The 14,661-nt window shown below is 52.3% G+C and overlaps 1 protein-coding gene across 3 annotated transcripts in view; it reads left to right on the top strand.

Moving 5' to 3' along the window:
• Positions 1-6,054: 6,054 nt before the first annotated feature.
• Positions 6,055-14,661, top strand: part of ABTB3 (ankyrin repeat and BTB domain containing 3) — a 177,828-nt gene continuing 169,221 nt past the window's right edge. Inside the window, exons 1-2 of one of the 3 annotated variants that reach the window (XM_083824452.1) lie at positions 6,055-7,276; positions 10,886-10,924. In XM_083824452.1, coding sequence (XP_083680578.1) covers positions 6,301-7,276; positions 10,886-10,924 — 1,015 coding nt within the window. In that variant the 5' untranslated portion in view covers positions 6,055-6,300. The remainder of the gene's footprint in view (positions 7,277-10,885; positions 10,925-14,661) is intronic. The other 2 variants (XM_083824450.1, XM_083824451.1) reach the window with 2 other exon arrangements.

Raw genomic sequence — 14,661 nt, 5'->3', positions numbered from 1 at the left:
CGAAGCTAGTGGTTAGTAATGACTGTACGACCCCTGAAAGCACAGTGACTCCATTTGGAAACCGCAGTAGGTTCACAGTGGATGCCTGCTCCCATGTGGAGCCCGCTGCCCTCACGGGGCAAGGCCTCGGTTTTATTAAACCCATCACGACCTTGTGCAACCGCATCCCCTGCAAGGGCCAGCCAACCTTTCCCTCACCATCTCCTTGTCACCAGGACCATGCTGCATCGCATTGGGGCCCACAGAACAGCTGGTGAGATCCACTTTGTGATGAAGTTGTGTTGCCTGCTGCTCTCTACTACTAATCTTGAAAATAATAACAATATTCAAAAAAACAAAGATGAGGAGGTTTGTATTATATATTACTGTATTTGCCATTTTTTAATGCAAATCTCTAACAAGAATGCTCCCTTGTCTTTTCTATGTATCTAGACAGTTTGTTGTTGAACCTGGTGTGCTACAGTGATGTAATTTCTCTGCGAGGAAAAGCACTGACAGCAATTACAAGTTTTTCTGGGGATAATTCTTGTTAGTCTTTTTTTTTTTGGCTGATTTATTTATACTCATTTCAGCAATGCTTTTGGTCAGTCGAGGAATGAACAGAACGGCACAATACTGCTCAGTTCCTTAAACATTCTCTTATGCAAAAAATGTTTTTTTTTTTTTAAGGGATGAGTTATTGCAACAAAAAAAACCCTCTTCACACTAAAATGACTTCTTTTGTGCACTTTTCCTGCAGTTTGCCTACAAACAGAAAGCTCTCATTTAGTATCTGGGAATTGTATTAGCCTCTTATCTTAATTGTGCTTTGAAGCCATGGAGGCGGTGGCTCATGAAGGCCTTCCAGAACCATTGAGAGGTGAGGATGGGTTTTAAGATAACCTTCTGGAGGCTGTTTTTACCTTCCCTGGTTTATAAGAAAGCCCTGGAGTGAGGAAAGTGGAGGACAGAGCTCACTTCCATCTCCCACTCTTTTCTTCATGCATTTGCCAGAGGGAAAGGTTGCTCTTCTCCAAACTGTGCCCCTAAAATTGCATGTGCGACTGTGAATGAGCTACATTACCACAAAGAATCGTATTTTAAACACATACAAAAGTACTGCTTCTCCTTTAATCAGGACCAGCTCTTAAATTGCAAGCAAGGACTAACAGACACAAATCCCCCTGGAGAGAGCAGTGGCGTTGCAAGGCCCACTGGGGTCGAAGCGTGCTGCATCCAGCTCATCACCTCCTTGAAGCATCAGGTGCAGCAAGTGTGATGGCCTAAGAGTGGTTCTGCATCCTTGCAAGCAGCCAGAAAGACCCTGAGCATTCTTCTCTTTCACTGTCATTCCTGAACTACCGAGTATTAAGAGGTGGTGATGGATAGACAGGGAGAAGTGAGTACTTAAAACGCGGAGTAAGTTAAGCCATTTCTATGCCGGATGTCCTCTCTACCAAAGACCAAAGGGCCAGCTAACTAAGCAGTCGCTACTGATCTCGAGCATCTTTGTTGCTTTGTATTTCACCTTTAAATTGTTTTCTCATCTACCCATGCATACATCTCTTACGCAGGTTTGTTGCGTCTTGGGTGGGAATGGAAATTCCCACTGGCTGAGCATAGCCTTTCCCTGTCTCTGTGCTCAGGGAAGCCTGCTAGTCCTGTTTCTTTTAGTTCTGATCAAAATGTAGCATGTATGTATAATCTTACTGCACATAAAGCATGCAAACACTGCTATGCTTTTGTGGAGTGGTGTAGTGACATTATGGGAAGCTGCTGGCTGGAGGATAACTCCATGTGTATCCTGCTTGGCTCTATATGCTTTGAGTGCTGCCTAAAAGAAAGTAATGTAGAGATGTCCATCCCGTCCACTAACAAAGGTTGGGAGCATCTTTTTAATCCTTCCATTTGTAGCAAACAGAAGTTTAGGTCAGACGCTAGGAAGGCTGTTCCTAGCAGCAGTGTGACTCTGAAACAGACCATCTAGGGAAGCTGTAGAGTCTCCATCATGTGTAGTTTCAGGGAAAGAAAAGACTGAAATCTGTCAGGATGGGTGTAGAGGTTGCAGTTGATCCTTCCTAAAAACCCAGCACTTCATAAGGACTCCAAGTATGGCTGCATTGACTGTTCAGACCTCCAAGCCAAGCTGGTGACCTGGCGGTAATGCTGTCCCCTCGTGTGGGAGTGAGGGCTGCAACCAAACGGCTGCCTTGGAGACTTTGGCTCTGTCTCTGCAGTGCTGTGTCTCTTCTTTTGCAGCCACCAGCTACAGAGCCATGAGGAACCAAGTGATCACAAAGTGCTCCTTCCCCTGGCATAACCTCACCACTTCTGGCAAACCGCTGTTGAGAAACTTTCAGAGATGAAGACTGCATGTGCATCGTTGTGATCAATAGCTACCAGTGGTCTTAGCCTTCAGAAATTTTTCAGATCTCTCTGAATTCATTTATGATTTTGGCATCCAAAATGTACCACAGCCGTGGGCTGCATGGTTTTGTTACCTATGATTTGGTTTTGGCTGGCAGTTTCTCCAAGCGTCCACGGTTAGCAACTTCTCAGAAATCCTGCAGAATCGCTCCCCTCCCAGCCAGGCACAGGTTTCTACATCCCTGCCGCGCTGCCCTCTCAGCACACAGGGGCATGGGCATTGCAGGGAGAAAGTTGGCAGGGCTTTGAGCTCGGTGGCAAGTAGGAGCTGCTGCTTTTGCAGAGCAGAAGAGCGCAGCTGGGCTGGGCAGCAACTGTCCTTCCTTCCCACCCTCCCAGCGAGCCGGTGGCCTCGTCGTGCCACCCATCCCTGCTCCTTTCGGTGCTGCACGCGGTCAAGAAGCAGCACCAGGAGTCTCCTTCTGGAGCCCTCTTGTCTGAACGCTTGGCAGCCGTCACCCAGCAGCCCTGCGGGGATGACGCTACCTGCGACGGCAGTGCTCCTCTCCATCTGTGACGGGTGGCTTTGTGCAGGCTGCAGGCATGCTGCAGCCCCGAAGGCTGCTTTGCCAGGGAGGTGCATTTCACACATGCTTTACAGGTACAGGATCACAGCATGGCTTTGTAAATGAACCGCCTGTGATCAGAAACATTAGCGCCAGGACTTCCCCAGCAACACAAGCCAGGCCCTGGTGAGGCTTGGTGCTTGCTCCTGCCAGCCAGAGATAGAGCTGCGAGATACTGCGAGCGCTGCTTTTGATCTGAGCTGTTATTACGTGGCAGCACATTGAATTTGGAATACAAAAACCGAGTGGCCTGATCCTAGGCACTCCGCCTGCCAGCGTGCTTGCTGTCGGGCTTGTCCCTGCGGCTCTCACCGAGGTGCCATTTGCAGGCAGTTCACTGGGTGGGGAAGGAAAGGGAAAGAGCTGTGGCACTTATTGCTCTCCCCATGCAATCTCTAATTTCCCCATTCGCTTCAATTTGCCCTGAGCACCTTTTTAAAGTGTGTTTCAATTTACCTCTTTCAGAGCTTTTGCTGGCACTTATCATCCTCTGAGGGTACTTAATCAGCTCCTGTCTGAATCCCCAGCTCTGTCACCATAACTAATGTCCCCGTCTCCAACTAGCTGAAAATTGTCATCCCCCCTCCCCGAGCATGTGACATATAAAGGGGCTCTGTTTTCTTCAGTGGATGTTTTTGTCTGGTAGGCAAATGACCCCAGCCGGCTCGCACAGTAGGGCATGGCTGCAGACACCTGCCCGCCTGCCCAGGGCAGGAGAGGTGTGGTGCGTTTTTGGGATTAAAGCTGAGGGCTGTTGACCCCATTGGGCACTGCTCTTGTCGCAGAGGTGTGTTTCCCTCCAAACCGTTTGATCCCATCTTCTCCCAGGGCAGTTTCCAGAACAAAGTCACCCTGTCTCGGGAGCGCTGTCAGATGTCCTTCCAAACCATGCCGATGCTCGCTCCGGGATGCAGAAGCCAAGCTGGCCGCACATGGGAAGGCAAGGACCTCCAGGCACCCAAACATCCCTGGAGATCCAGAACGGCTGCCCTGCACTGATCTGAGCACACAGTGAGAAGGTAATTAGTCGTCTTGAAGAAATGAGTCAGGTCTCTCTGCTGCTTTTGAAAGCACAAACCAGCCCGGCGCTGACACGCGCTTGGTGCGTCCAAGCGTCGAGACTTTTTCCAAACTGGTGGCACGACGTGGGAGGTGATACGGATCTCGCTGCAACGACAAAATCTCTAGTAAGGCCCAATATCTTGCTTTCTGCATTAAAATTAAAAGAAGAGCCCTCTCTAGTTAGTTGGAAAGAGGTCTTTTGAAGTACAAGCTGACTCTGAGTCAGTGCCATAAACGCCTGAGTCTGCGCGCAGCCTGAGACAACTGTCCTCTTCTCGTTTGTCCTATTTGTCTCGATGCGTGGGTAATGACATGGCCTAAAAACTGCCTCGAAGGTCAGCATCAACCTTTTTACAAGGGGTGGTGAACAAGACGCCCCCCTCATTTGTTCAGCTCACCCTTCCTGGGTGCACACCATGAAGCACAACCAACCATCTGCTACAAAACTCCCCAAAACTTGGGATTCCCCTAATTTTGACCTACTGTTGCCTGCGGTCAGTGCAGAGCCACAGTGCTTCCTGGAAGCGTAGGGACAGGGTCAGATGGATGGCATTTGTCAGAAAAATACCCAACCCGAGGTGTTCAGTCCCGGAGACGCTTTCGTTCTCTTACCGAACTGAGAGCCGGAGGATTTCCCTGAGCAACCTGGAAGCCTCCGCACTGAAGGGCTGGAGACACCAGAGGGCTCTGCTGCGAGATGTTGGTCTGGACAGCCACAAAGTCTGCATGATTTTGCTCTCAAGGCACGCTCCCCTATTTGATGGTCCCCCCGCTCTGTCAGCGGGGGCCTGAATGTCTTATTTGCAGGCTGCCAGCGGCTGTCGTTGAGGTTGCTCCTGCCCTGAGCCCTGCTACTTTCTGCGACCACTGCTGAGCGTACGATGCCCATGTATTCCCATGAAAAATCTGCCGTGCGCGGCGCGTCTGGCGGAACCACCGAGCTTATGCTGAGAAACCGGTTTCTGACAGCACTCGACCCGCTGCGGAAGGCAACCCCTCGGTGTTTTTTGGCCGTGTCGTAGCTCTCCCCAGCCCGCCCGACAAATTAGCCTACCTGTAGCTGCGTTCGTGCCTTTCCTATAGGAAGTTTACGTTGAAGGCACGCCAGGCTGCGCTCCCTGGGCCGGGCACCGCTCCGACACGCCGCGCCTTGTCTGCTCGGGAATTTTGGCCGGCTCTGTTGGCACGATAGAAGAATGTGTTTGCTAGGCTCTTATACTTAAAGGGATGGGATTTTGCCGGTATTTTATGCTTAAAAGGATACAGCATTTCGTCAACACAGAGTGTAGAAGCGTGTATATACCCTCCCAGCCTGTTGCCTGGGCTATCAGCCAGGCAGCTCCTAATAACACGGGGGCAGGCAACGTAGGGTTGGAATATGTTGGGGAGATACTGTGTGCTGCATCAGGAACCTTGAAGTGCACAGGAAATACAATAGTAATCCTAAAAGAGATCTTACTTCTCCAAGCCTTCATGAGAGTTAATTTCAAGATTTTGTAATTTCAAGGTTTGGTAGTGTCAAGGTTTGAAAATGTCCAGATCTGAAAACGTCAAGACTTGAAAATATCAAGATTTTCTAATTTCCAGATTTTCTAACTTCCAGGTTTCCTAATTTCCAGATTTTCTAATTTCAAGGTTTGGAAACGTGCAGATTTCCCAATTTCGGGATTTCCTAAGGGCTTTCCCGTACTTGCTCGCTGCCTGGCGCTCTCCCTTCCCGACCAGGGCTCTGCCCGGTGTCACCCCACGGCCGTGTGGGTGCCCGGCTCCCACCCGCCGCCGGTGCGCGCCCAGCGCCCGCGGGCAGCGCGGGGGGACCGGGGCCGGCGCCGGGGCCCTCCCGCACCGCGCTGCGCCCCGCGGCGCTCGGGGGCGGAGCCTCGCTGCGGGCGGCGCCTCCCCATTGGCCGCGGGGCTCTGTTGTTTTGCATATCCCCCTCCTCCGCGCGCAACCATTGGCCGCGGCGCCCGGTAGATTTGCATGTCCCCGCCCACCCCGCGCCGCGCTGCGGTGTGGGGCCGGCGGCGCGGCGCAGTGCAGGAGCCGGGCCGGGAGCGGGGCCGCGGCCGGCGGCGGGCGGCAGGCTCCGGGCGGCTCCGGCGCTGCGCGGCCAGGGGGAGCGGAGCGGGGCGGCTCGGCTCGGCTCGGCTCGGCTCGGCTCGGCACGGCTCGGCTCGGCCCAGCGGGGCTGCCCGCTGCCCGTCCCCCGCTTCCGTCCGCTCCGTGCCCGGGCGCCTTGGGTCGGGTGCAGCATGAAGTGCGGCGATGGCCCGGAGGGGTAAGACGGCGGTGAGGACGCTGGAAGACCTGACGCTGGACTCCGGCTATGGTGGCGCGGCGGACTCGGTGCGCTCGTCCAACTTGTCGCTGTGCTGCTCGGATTCGCACCCCGCGTACCCCTATGGAGGCAGCTGCTGGCCGCACCTAGCTGGCTCCATGCACAGTCGCCACAACAGCTTCGACACCGTCAACACCGTCCTAGCGGAAGACTCGGAGGTGCTGGACTGCGCGGGGCAGCAGTGCGCCCGGCTCCTGCCCGACCTCGAGGAGGTCCCCTGGAGCCTGGAGGAGGTGGAGGCGCTGCTGCTGCCGCCGCCGCCCCGCCGGGAGCCGCGGCCGCCGGGCGGTGCCGGTGCCGGTGCCGGTGCCGGGAGCCGGGATGCCGCGGCGCGGCTCTCCACGCTGGTGAGCCGGGCGCTGGTGCGCATCGCCCGGGAGGCGCAGCGCCTGAGCCTCCGCTTCGCCAAGTGCACCAAGCACGAGGTGCGCAGCGCCATGGAGATCGTCCTGGGCTGGACGCTGGCCGCCCGCTGCACGGCGGCGGCGCTGGGCGCCCTCTCCCTCTACAACATGAGCGGCAGCGGCGGCGACCGCTTCAGCCGCGGCAAGTCGGCGCGCTGCGGGCTCGCCTTCTCCGTGGGCAAGTTCTACCGCTGGATGGTGGACAGCCGCGTGGCCCTGCGCATCCACGAGCACGCCGCCATCTACCTCACGGCCGGCACCGAGAGCCTCTTCCGAGACATCCACGCCAGGGTGCTGGCCGGCCCCGCCGCCCCCCTGCCGCCGCCCGGCCGCCCCCCGGCCGACAAGGACAAGGAGAAGGAGAAGGACAAGGAGAAGGAGGGCGCCGAGGGGCCGCGCTTCACGCTCGAGGCGCTGGAGCAGACGGTCAACAACGACCCCGAGCTGTGGGGCTTGCTGCAGCCCTACCAGCACCTCATCTGCGGCAAGAACGCCAGCGGTGAGTGCCCGGCACCGGGGCTGGCCCCCGCCTGGGGCACCGGGGCGGGGAGCGGCCCCCCCGGGTCCCCTCTGCGCCCCCCCCGGCCCGGCCGGGGACCCCCCGAGGGCAGGGGGTGCCCCCGCCGGGGTGGCAGCTCCGGGGGTGGCTTTCGACCCTTTTTTCTTTCAGCCCACCCCCGGGTGGGTGGGTGCGCTTCTCCGGGGGCTGCCCGAGTGGGTCTCGCGGTGGGCATCCATCCCGCAGAGCTGCGGTTCCCCCCAGGAAATGGCAGGAGCGCAGCTGGGCGCTCGCGAGCGAGATCAAACTTTGTTCCAGACGCAGTGGTTTGGCCAGGGATTGCGTGGTTGGCGCTGAAATGCAGTCTTTCTGGACAGATTTCATTCATGTTGCTGCTTGTTTACCCAGGGCTCGACACAGATGCAACGCCGCGATGCATCAACTTCCTGGGGATTTTTTTTTTTTTTGCCTCTTTGCAAACGAGGAGTCCAATATTTTTACCGAGCTCCCATTCGAGGGAGCAGGATCCCAAAGTTGACGTCTCTCGTTTCAGCTCCCTCGGTTTGGCAAGGAAGGGGAAATGGACCGAGCCGGTAGCGCATCTCTGGGATCCGTGGCTGGAGTCGCAGCCGTAGTTAAAACCGGGTGCTTCTCTCCTACGTAGCGGCGTGCACAGGCACATAGGCTTAAATACGAAATACCTGTCACGCTGAGATGCAAATGTTGGAGAAGAGGAAACCGGGGAAACAAGGATAACTGGAAGTCTAGATCAGGGCTACAGATTAACCCTGTTGAGGTGTTAGAGGCACAGCCGATGCGTTACAGCTAATTTGCTATTGTCCTCTCTCCCAAAAGAGACCCACAGGAGGATGCCAAGCAGAAAGGGGCGAATCCTCCCCACTGGTGTAAAAAGATGCGTCTCCGTTATGTTCCCCTGGGTTTGGGAGGATGTCCTCCCCGGAGGCTCTGCTGAACCTCTGCTGCCAGGGGCACGTGTTGCGGGATCCGTGCGCCTCGTCCTAGCGCTGCTTGCAGGCGTGTCTCCCCCGGGAGGGCCACCGTTGTTTTCCCTCGAGTCCTGGTGCTGTGCCTGTAGGTTTCAGGTGGCACTGCGTTGCCTTCCTGACATTGCAGCACTGGCAGTGCAGGCTCCTACTGAGCCCTTCATTTTGTTTTGCGGATCTGTAGCCCCCTCTGTAGCAGCTTGGTGGATTTAAATGAACTTCATTCTGACCCTCATTTATCTCCCCTCCAGGGGCATGATTCAGAGTTCTTGTCTCCATTTTGCTGTAGCTTTACCTGACACAAATCTCAGTCCTGGTTGGAGCAAATGGCATTTCTCGAAGATGTTCGAATCAGGCCCTAGCAAGTTGTCCATTTTGTTTTGCCTCTCTCCCTGTGCCGTTCAGTTTCCTATGCAAATGCCTGTCATGCTTTGCTTTTCAGCATCGTGCAAAAAGTAGCTTGACATCCTGTTACACATATTCAGAGTTACAGGTGCAAACAAGACTCGGGCCTTCTTGTAATGAAAACCATTTTTTATTGCTGTTTACGTTTATTTAGATTTAATCCAAGGGAGCGCTGCACACACTTAAGTACTTCCATGGCAGCTAGACCAAACGTTGTAAGCCATTGAAAACATCGGGCTGTTTCTTCACCAGCGAGATACACATCTGTTTATTTAGCCCTCACCATTTTGATGTCTGAGTGCTCGACGGTCGGTTGCGAATGTTTCCTTCCCAGGCACTTGAAAGGTGGGGAAGTCTGATGGGAGAGATTATTTGACCTGCTCAGAACTACTTGGGAAACCTGTGGTAGGTTGCTCGAAGTGCTGGAAGCCGCATCTCTGTGTAGTGGCATAACCACAAGTTCATCCTTCCTCCACGTTCAGAACTTGAAACACCATGATAAGCCTGCTGCACATGAAGTTGTTTTTTCCTTATGTCTTTCTGGACTACTCCAGGAGAAGAGGCAGGTCTTGGTGCTCTGGGGGTTCGGTAAATTGGGTACCAAGTGGGCACGCAGACATGAAAATGGGTTGGTTTGGTCCATCAGACGCAGATGAGAATCACTGCTTAGGTCTTTGCTGGAGGTACCATGGCCCATATGTTACTGGGGGTGAGCAAAAGAGGGCAAAAGGAGACCCTTTATCGATACCTTTTTTTGTTTGCAATTTTGATAGGGGACAGGCGGTGTTGTGTCGTTGGCAGGCAAACATCAACCCTTGAAAACTTTTCCAGGCTGAATTCAACACCTTAAATTCCATGTGGACAGTGAAACTGGCAACCCGTGAAGATCACAGGGTGCAAGTATGGGGGGCACATGAGTTTGAGCGTGAAGTAATCAGGGGCTGCTCTGATCCAGGTTGTGAGCGTGGGTGTTGGGGCGGATGGTCTGAGGATCCCGGAGGCACAAACCATTCTTTCAGGGCTTCCCCGTCAGCTGTGCAGAGCACTTAGTTGTTACAGCTGAGGTTTTTTAGCCTCGTGTCATACCCAGTCATCTTGGAAGCTGCTGAGTAAGATCAGCATTGCAAGATAACCCTCTTCTTCCTATAAATGACGGTCGTGCGCCTTCAGACGAGGGTGTTCTTTGGGTGGGTGCGTCAGCCTGCACAAGTCTTGCTCTTCTGCAGATGCCTTGTTGTTTCTTGGGCAGGGCCAAAGGTGCCTGGATGAAGGCGATGGCACTTGTTAGCATGCTGCAGGCAGTGGTTTGCGTCTCCTGTATAACCCTCTTGGCACCCTGCTCTGTGGTAGGGGAGTAGGGCTGACAAAAGAGAAGGAGGCAACAGTGTCAGGAACCAGCTGCTGGAGTATGTGAGCGGTTGCTGGCATCTCGGGTGAGTTTATGCCAGTTACTATATCACAAGAAATAGACCTCAAAAGCACTCTGAGGTAGTATTTTTTTTTCCCTGCACAACCAGAATTTTAATGTCATGGTTGAATGAAAATTAGAAACTTTACGCTTGGGATTTCGTTGGCGCTCAAATGTTTCAATTACGAGCTCCGTCTGAACAGTAGAGCACGCATTTACATCCCATAGCAATCGCGTGGAGTGTTATTTTCCTTGAAATAGTGGGAGCAAAATATTGTATACTCAATAAAAAGCAGTAAAAAACAGCACCTCTGTGGTTTAAACTATATTATTTTTGTTTCTTTATTGCTCATCAAACCCGTGCTTCTAGGCCAGATCGAAGAGCTGCTTTGAGATGGCAGGGAAGTTTCCCCGCGCCTTAGATCCAGCACAAATAGCAGGAGTAAGAAAATGTGTTCCACTTCCACAGGGAACACTTGGAGGGCCAGTCAAGTGCTCAAAGTCACCTGCTTGACATCGGTGGATGGGGCACGGAGGCTGGAGGTCCCTTGGGAGCTGGGGAGAGGGTTTTTGTGGAGCAGCCGGCGTGCGTAACTTAGCCCTCGTCTGTTTGTGTGCAGCTGCTAAAAATAGTCGCTTGGAAGCCAACCGTATCCCTGTGGTTTCGTCCTATTCTTAATATTATTTAGATAGAAAGTCACAACAACTCGGAAGAAACCAGGGATTAGGTCAGGCTTGGCAAACACGTGTCAGCTAACCTCAGTTTAACCTCAGCCTCTTCTCCTAATCCAGGCAAACTAGAGGGACTCCAAGCAAATGAGAGCGACCAAGGTATTGGCACAGCTTAACCAAGTCAGTTAATGCTTTTACGTTCTGATACATGCATGTACATGTGTGTGCCTTGGGTGTACTGGGACCATTCCCTTCATTTACTGGAGAGAGTACTGTGTCTGTTCATTACTTCTCTCCTTTCTGCTGTAATTGAAGCATTCAAGATGCTATCATGGCTTTACGGGCAATGTAAAAATCAATCTAAAACTTATTTCAGCTGGGATGATAGAGGAATATTCGGGTATAAAATGGAATTTCACGCCTTTCTCCTGGGCTTTCTTAACTGCAGTTTCAAGAACATTTTTTTTTTCCTTTTTTTTTTCCTCCCTATTATGTTGTATGTGCCTATATGTTAAACTTTGGGGTCTTTGCCGTTACGTTTTTCCCATGTGCTTCTTGGCACTCGAGCCCCTTGCCCAGATGTTGACTTCAGTACCGGTGCAGCAGATGAGATGTATTCCTGCTCGGTTCTCTTACCTGCCAACCTCCCGTGTGAACTTCCACAGCCTCTGCGGAAGGAGCGAGGGTGGGACTGGGAGGAGGAGACCCAGCGGGAGGCTGCTGGTTGAGTGAGTGGCTGATTAAGGTTTGTTTCCCTCAGGACATTTTTATTCATATAATTTGTTTCAGTAATGAGTGCAACTTAAACAAAAATAAATTCAGAAAGGGTTATACTAGAAACACCCTAGTGCTAAGCATAAAGATGATGTATGCCAGTATAATTATTCCCTTTATCAGGTTGGAAAGTACCTTGGTAGCAGTTACAGCTACGGCCACACTAGGGAGTTTTCGGGTTGCAGCTGTATTGCTTAGCTTCTGATGTAAACGAGACTTTGAAATTGTCATTGGGAAATCCGATTGCACATACAAGAAGCATGTTAGGGGAATAACAGTGTCACTTTAGGGGCGTTTTGGTTTCCTGGCTTTTTTTGCTGAATGGTGGCACCGAGTCCTTCCTCCCTGTAAGCCAGTGACAAAATGCAGGTGAGCGCTAGGACAGCTTTGCACCGTTCCCCAGTTCGGTTGTAAACGCCATCTGGCCAGTTCAGAGGTACTTTGGGTGAAAGTCACCACGTCATTTTTCACTTTTCCATTTGTCTCATAAAGGCAGACCGTGCTTGGTGTGTCGGCCTTTGTGTGGTTTCGAACCAGGTGATGGCTGAAATCCTGTGCGATGTCCACAGTAAATATCCCGGCGGGTACCAGCTGGGGCCGCTTACAGCCTTAGCCTTTTCTCCCCCTTCCTGGAAGGGGAACTCGCTCTCTTTTCTCCTAAGCCAGAGGAAAGCTTTATGGTCTTCCCCTACCTTATTCCCAGCGATGGTGTGGAAGGGGGAAGCTGCTCTATTAGATCATGCCAGAAGCAAAGAGAGCTGTTTCCCAAAGCATGTGGGTGCCAAGAATTAATTCCTCTGCTGGGAGTAGTTTCCTCTGGCCGAAGTGTAGCAGAAAAATGCAGGGGATTGGAAGCAGCAGGGGGATCCTTTCAGATGGTGCACTGAAACCAGTAACTTCTACCCAAAATCGCTGTGTCATTTCTCTAGGAGAGGATAAAGAGAAAAGGCAAGGAGGGGATGGAGGAGGTTGTGCTTATTGCCAGGACGTGCTCTTTCGCTTTGGGGATCAAGAGCAGCAGTGCTGCCGCTGTTTGCGTGGCATGTGGGCAGATTTTTCAGTGTTGCCTCCTTCTGAAACTCCCATATCCCTGCAGCTTGCATCAGTGCCTGGCCACTTTCCCACTGCCCTCTCGGTTTCAACATTTTTCTGCTGCCTCTCCTGCTCTGTCTCCCAGGGTGGGCCGTGCTGGCTGTCGCATCCAGGCATCGGTGCTGTCCTACCGGTCCCTCTGCCCCAGCTCTTCCTCCCGTGGGTCTGTCTGCAGGGTGTTTTCCTTTGTCCTGGGTGTAGGAGGCTTCAGCAGGGCATGAGGAACAATAAGGGACGTTTTTCTTCCTTTGCTCTTGTTTTCTTCCTGACTGAAAGCAAGGTAGTGCCCCATGTCTGTATCAATCTGTAGTTACAATTGCTGTGCACCTGGTAGGCGCACAAGATGCTTCAAGGTGTTAAAAGACTTACAGATAGAGTCAAAATTACCCCAGAGCTTGCACAATCAGCTTAACCTGGAGCTACTTTGTCAGAAGTGTTCAGTTGGGCAGTCTGAAAAAAACATAGCCGTTACAGAGAAATGTGCCAGTGGAAGGCTCAGATGTGGCTCTCGATCTGTGCTTGCTTTCAGGGATTACCTACAACAAAGAGTTTCCATCAGCGGGCTCAGCGTGGCCACGTTTGTCTGTCAATGCATAAGCTTCCCGTTTTCCCGGAAGGTAATGCAGCAATCCTTCTGTTGTGGGCTGTGAAGCGATATCATCTGCTGGTCAGTCACTCATTTTGCTTTCCGTGGGGCTAAATCTCTCTCCTGTAAAAACAGGAGCGAGAAGGCTACTGCTCAAGTGAAGTGAATCAACGAGAAAGTAGATATGGTCTCCTTTCTGTAGCAGGAGTGAGGAATGTGTTTCTTGGAGCAGTTCGAGAGCAAGGAGCTGTTGTTGGTGTTTATCAGTTGAGCAGAATGGATGGGCTGCAGGTACTTGCACTGGTACCTCGGTAGGGCTGCCGAGACTTGTCTTGACTATTTTAATTAATTTAACCCGTTATACTGAGCTGATGCTTTTGAATTATCACAGTCCCTTACCGTGGAGGTTTGGGTGGTGCAGAAGTTGCACAGCGTGGCTTATGGTTGGTTTCTGCTGGTGTAGCTAGAGAGGCTTCCTAACTTAGAAAAAATAATGCAAGGAGAAGTTAACGCTGGGGCAAACACCCTCAGATGAATGCACGTAGCTCCTGGTGGGTTCATGCGGTCTTCCTCTTTTCTTGCCTGAGGTCAGAATTGAGCTTGAAGAAACAGGAGATGTGATCATTTTCTTGGCCTCCATCATCTCGATGGTATTTTATTCTCTCTCTTGATTCCCACGTGGTTCATAATAAGCTGTACCCTTTATCTGATGTAATTGTTCCTGGAAACAATCCAAGAGCTTTATAATACGGTGCTGTAAGAGGGCTCTTTGCATCCCACGTTAAGTACAAACCAGCTTGGGGGCTGAGAAGGTGCTTGGGACACCGGCAGTCTCCAGCTGGGGTTCTCTGGGTCCATCACTTGCAGGGGAAAAAGTAGGCACTTGATTTAGGGTTAGATCATGCTGGACTGGTAGTAAGGAACAGGAAGAAAATTACAGCGCTCATATAAGCTGGCCTCAGGACAGGTGGCTGTGCCCTGATGAACTGAGTCGCACAAGCAGGCAGGGAGGACTTGCTCAGTTGGTTGAGCTGGTGCGAAAGCACCGTGGTGAATGGTGTCCTGCTTGGTCAAAGTTTTGGGGCCAGATTCTGATCCTGGTGGCTCTCACGCAGACCTGGTGTAGATCTGCGTAGTAGTACTTGGCTGGCTGTTGTTGGCTGACCTAAACGATTTGCTTGGTGGGAGCTTTGCTGCCTTAACACTTCAGGACTGAGCTCTTCTTACCTATGTGCTTAAGGCAGTAACGAATGTTTCCAGTAAACGAGGTGGGTTTTGAAAGATCCCCAGAGGTAGAAGCATGGGAGACAGACAGAAGCTTTTTTTTTCTTTTTCTTTTTTTTTTTCTCTCCTCGGTGTTGTATGGCAGCTGAAAGCAAAAGTTCTTGGAGGGATCTGAGCTGCAGGTCGTGTGGGAGGCGGGATGCTCGCCAGGAGATAGGAG

The sequence above is a fragment of the Anser anser genome (assembly GCF_964211835.1).
Source record: "Anser anser genome assembly, chromosome: 1".
NCBI classification, from domain to species: Eukaryota; Metazoa; Chordata; class Aves; order Anseriformes; family Anatidae; genus Anser; species Anser anser.
The sequence above is the reverse complement of the archived record's forward strand: the minus strand, read 5'-3'. Positions and strand labels throughout refer to the sequence as shown.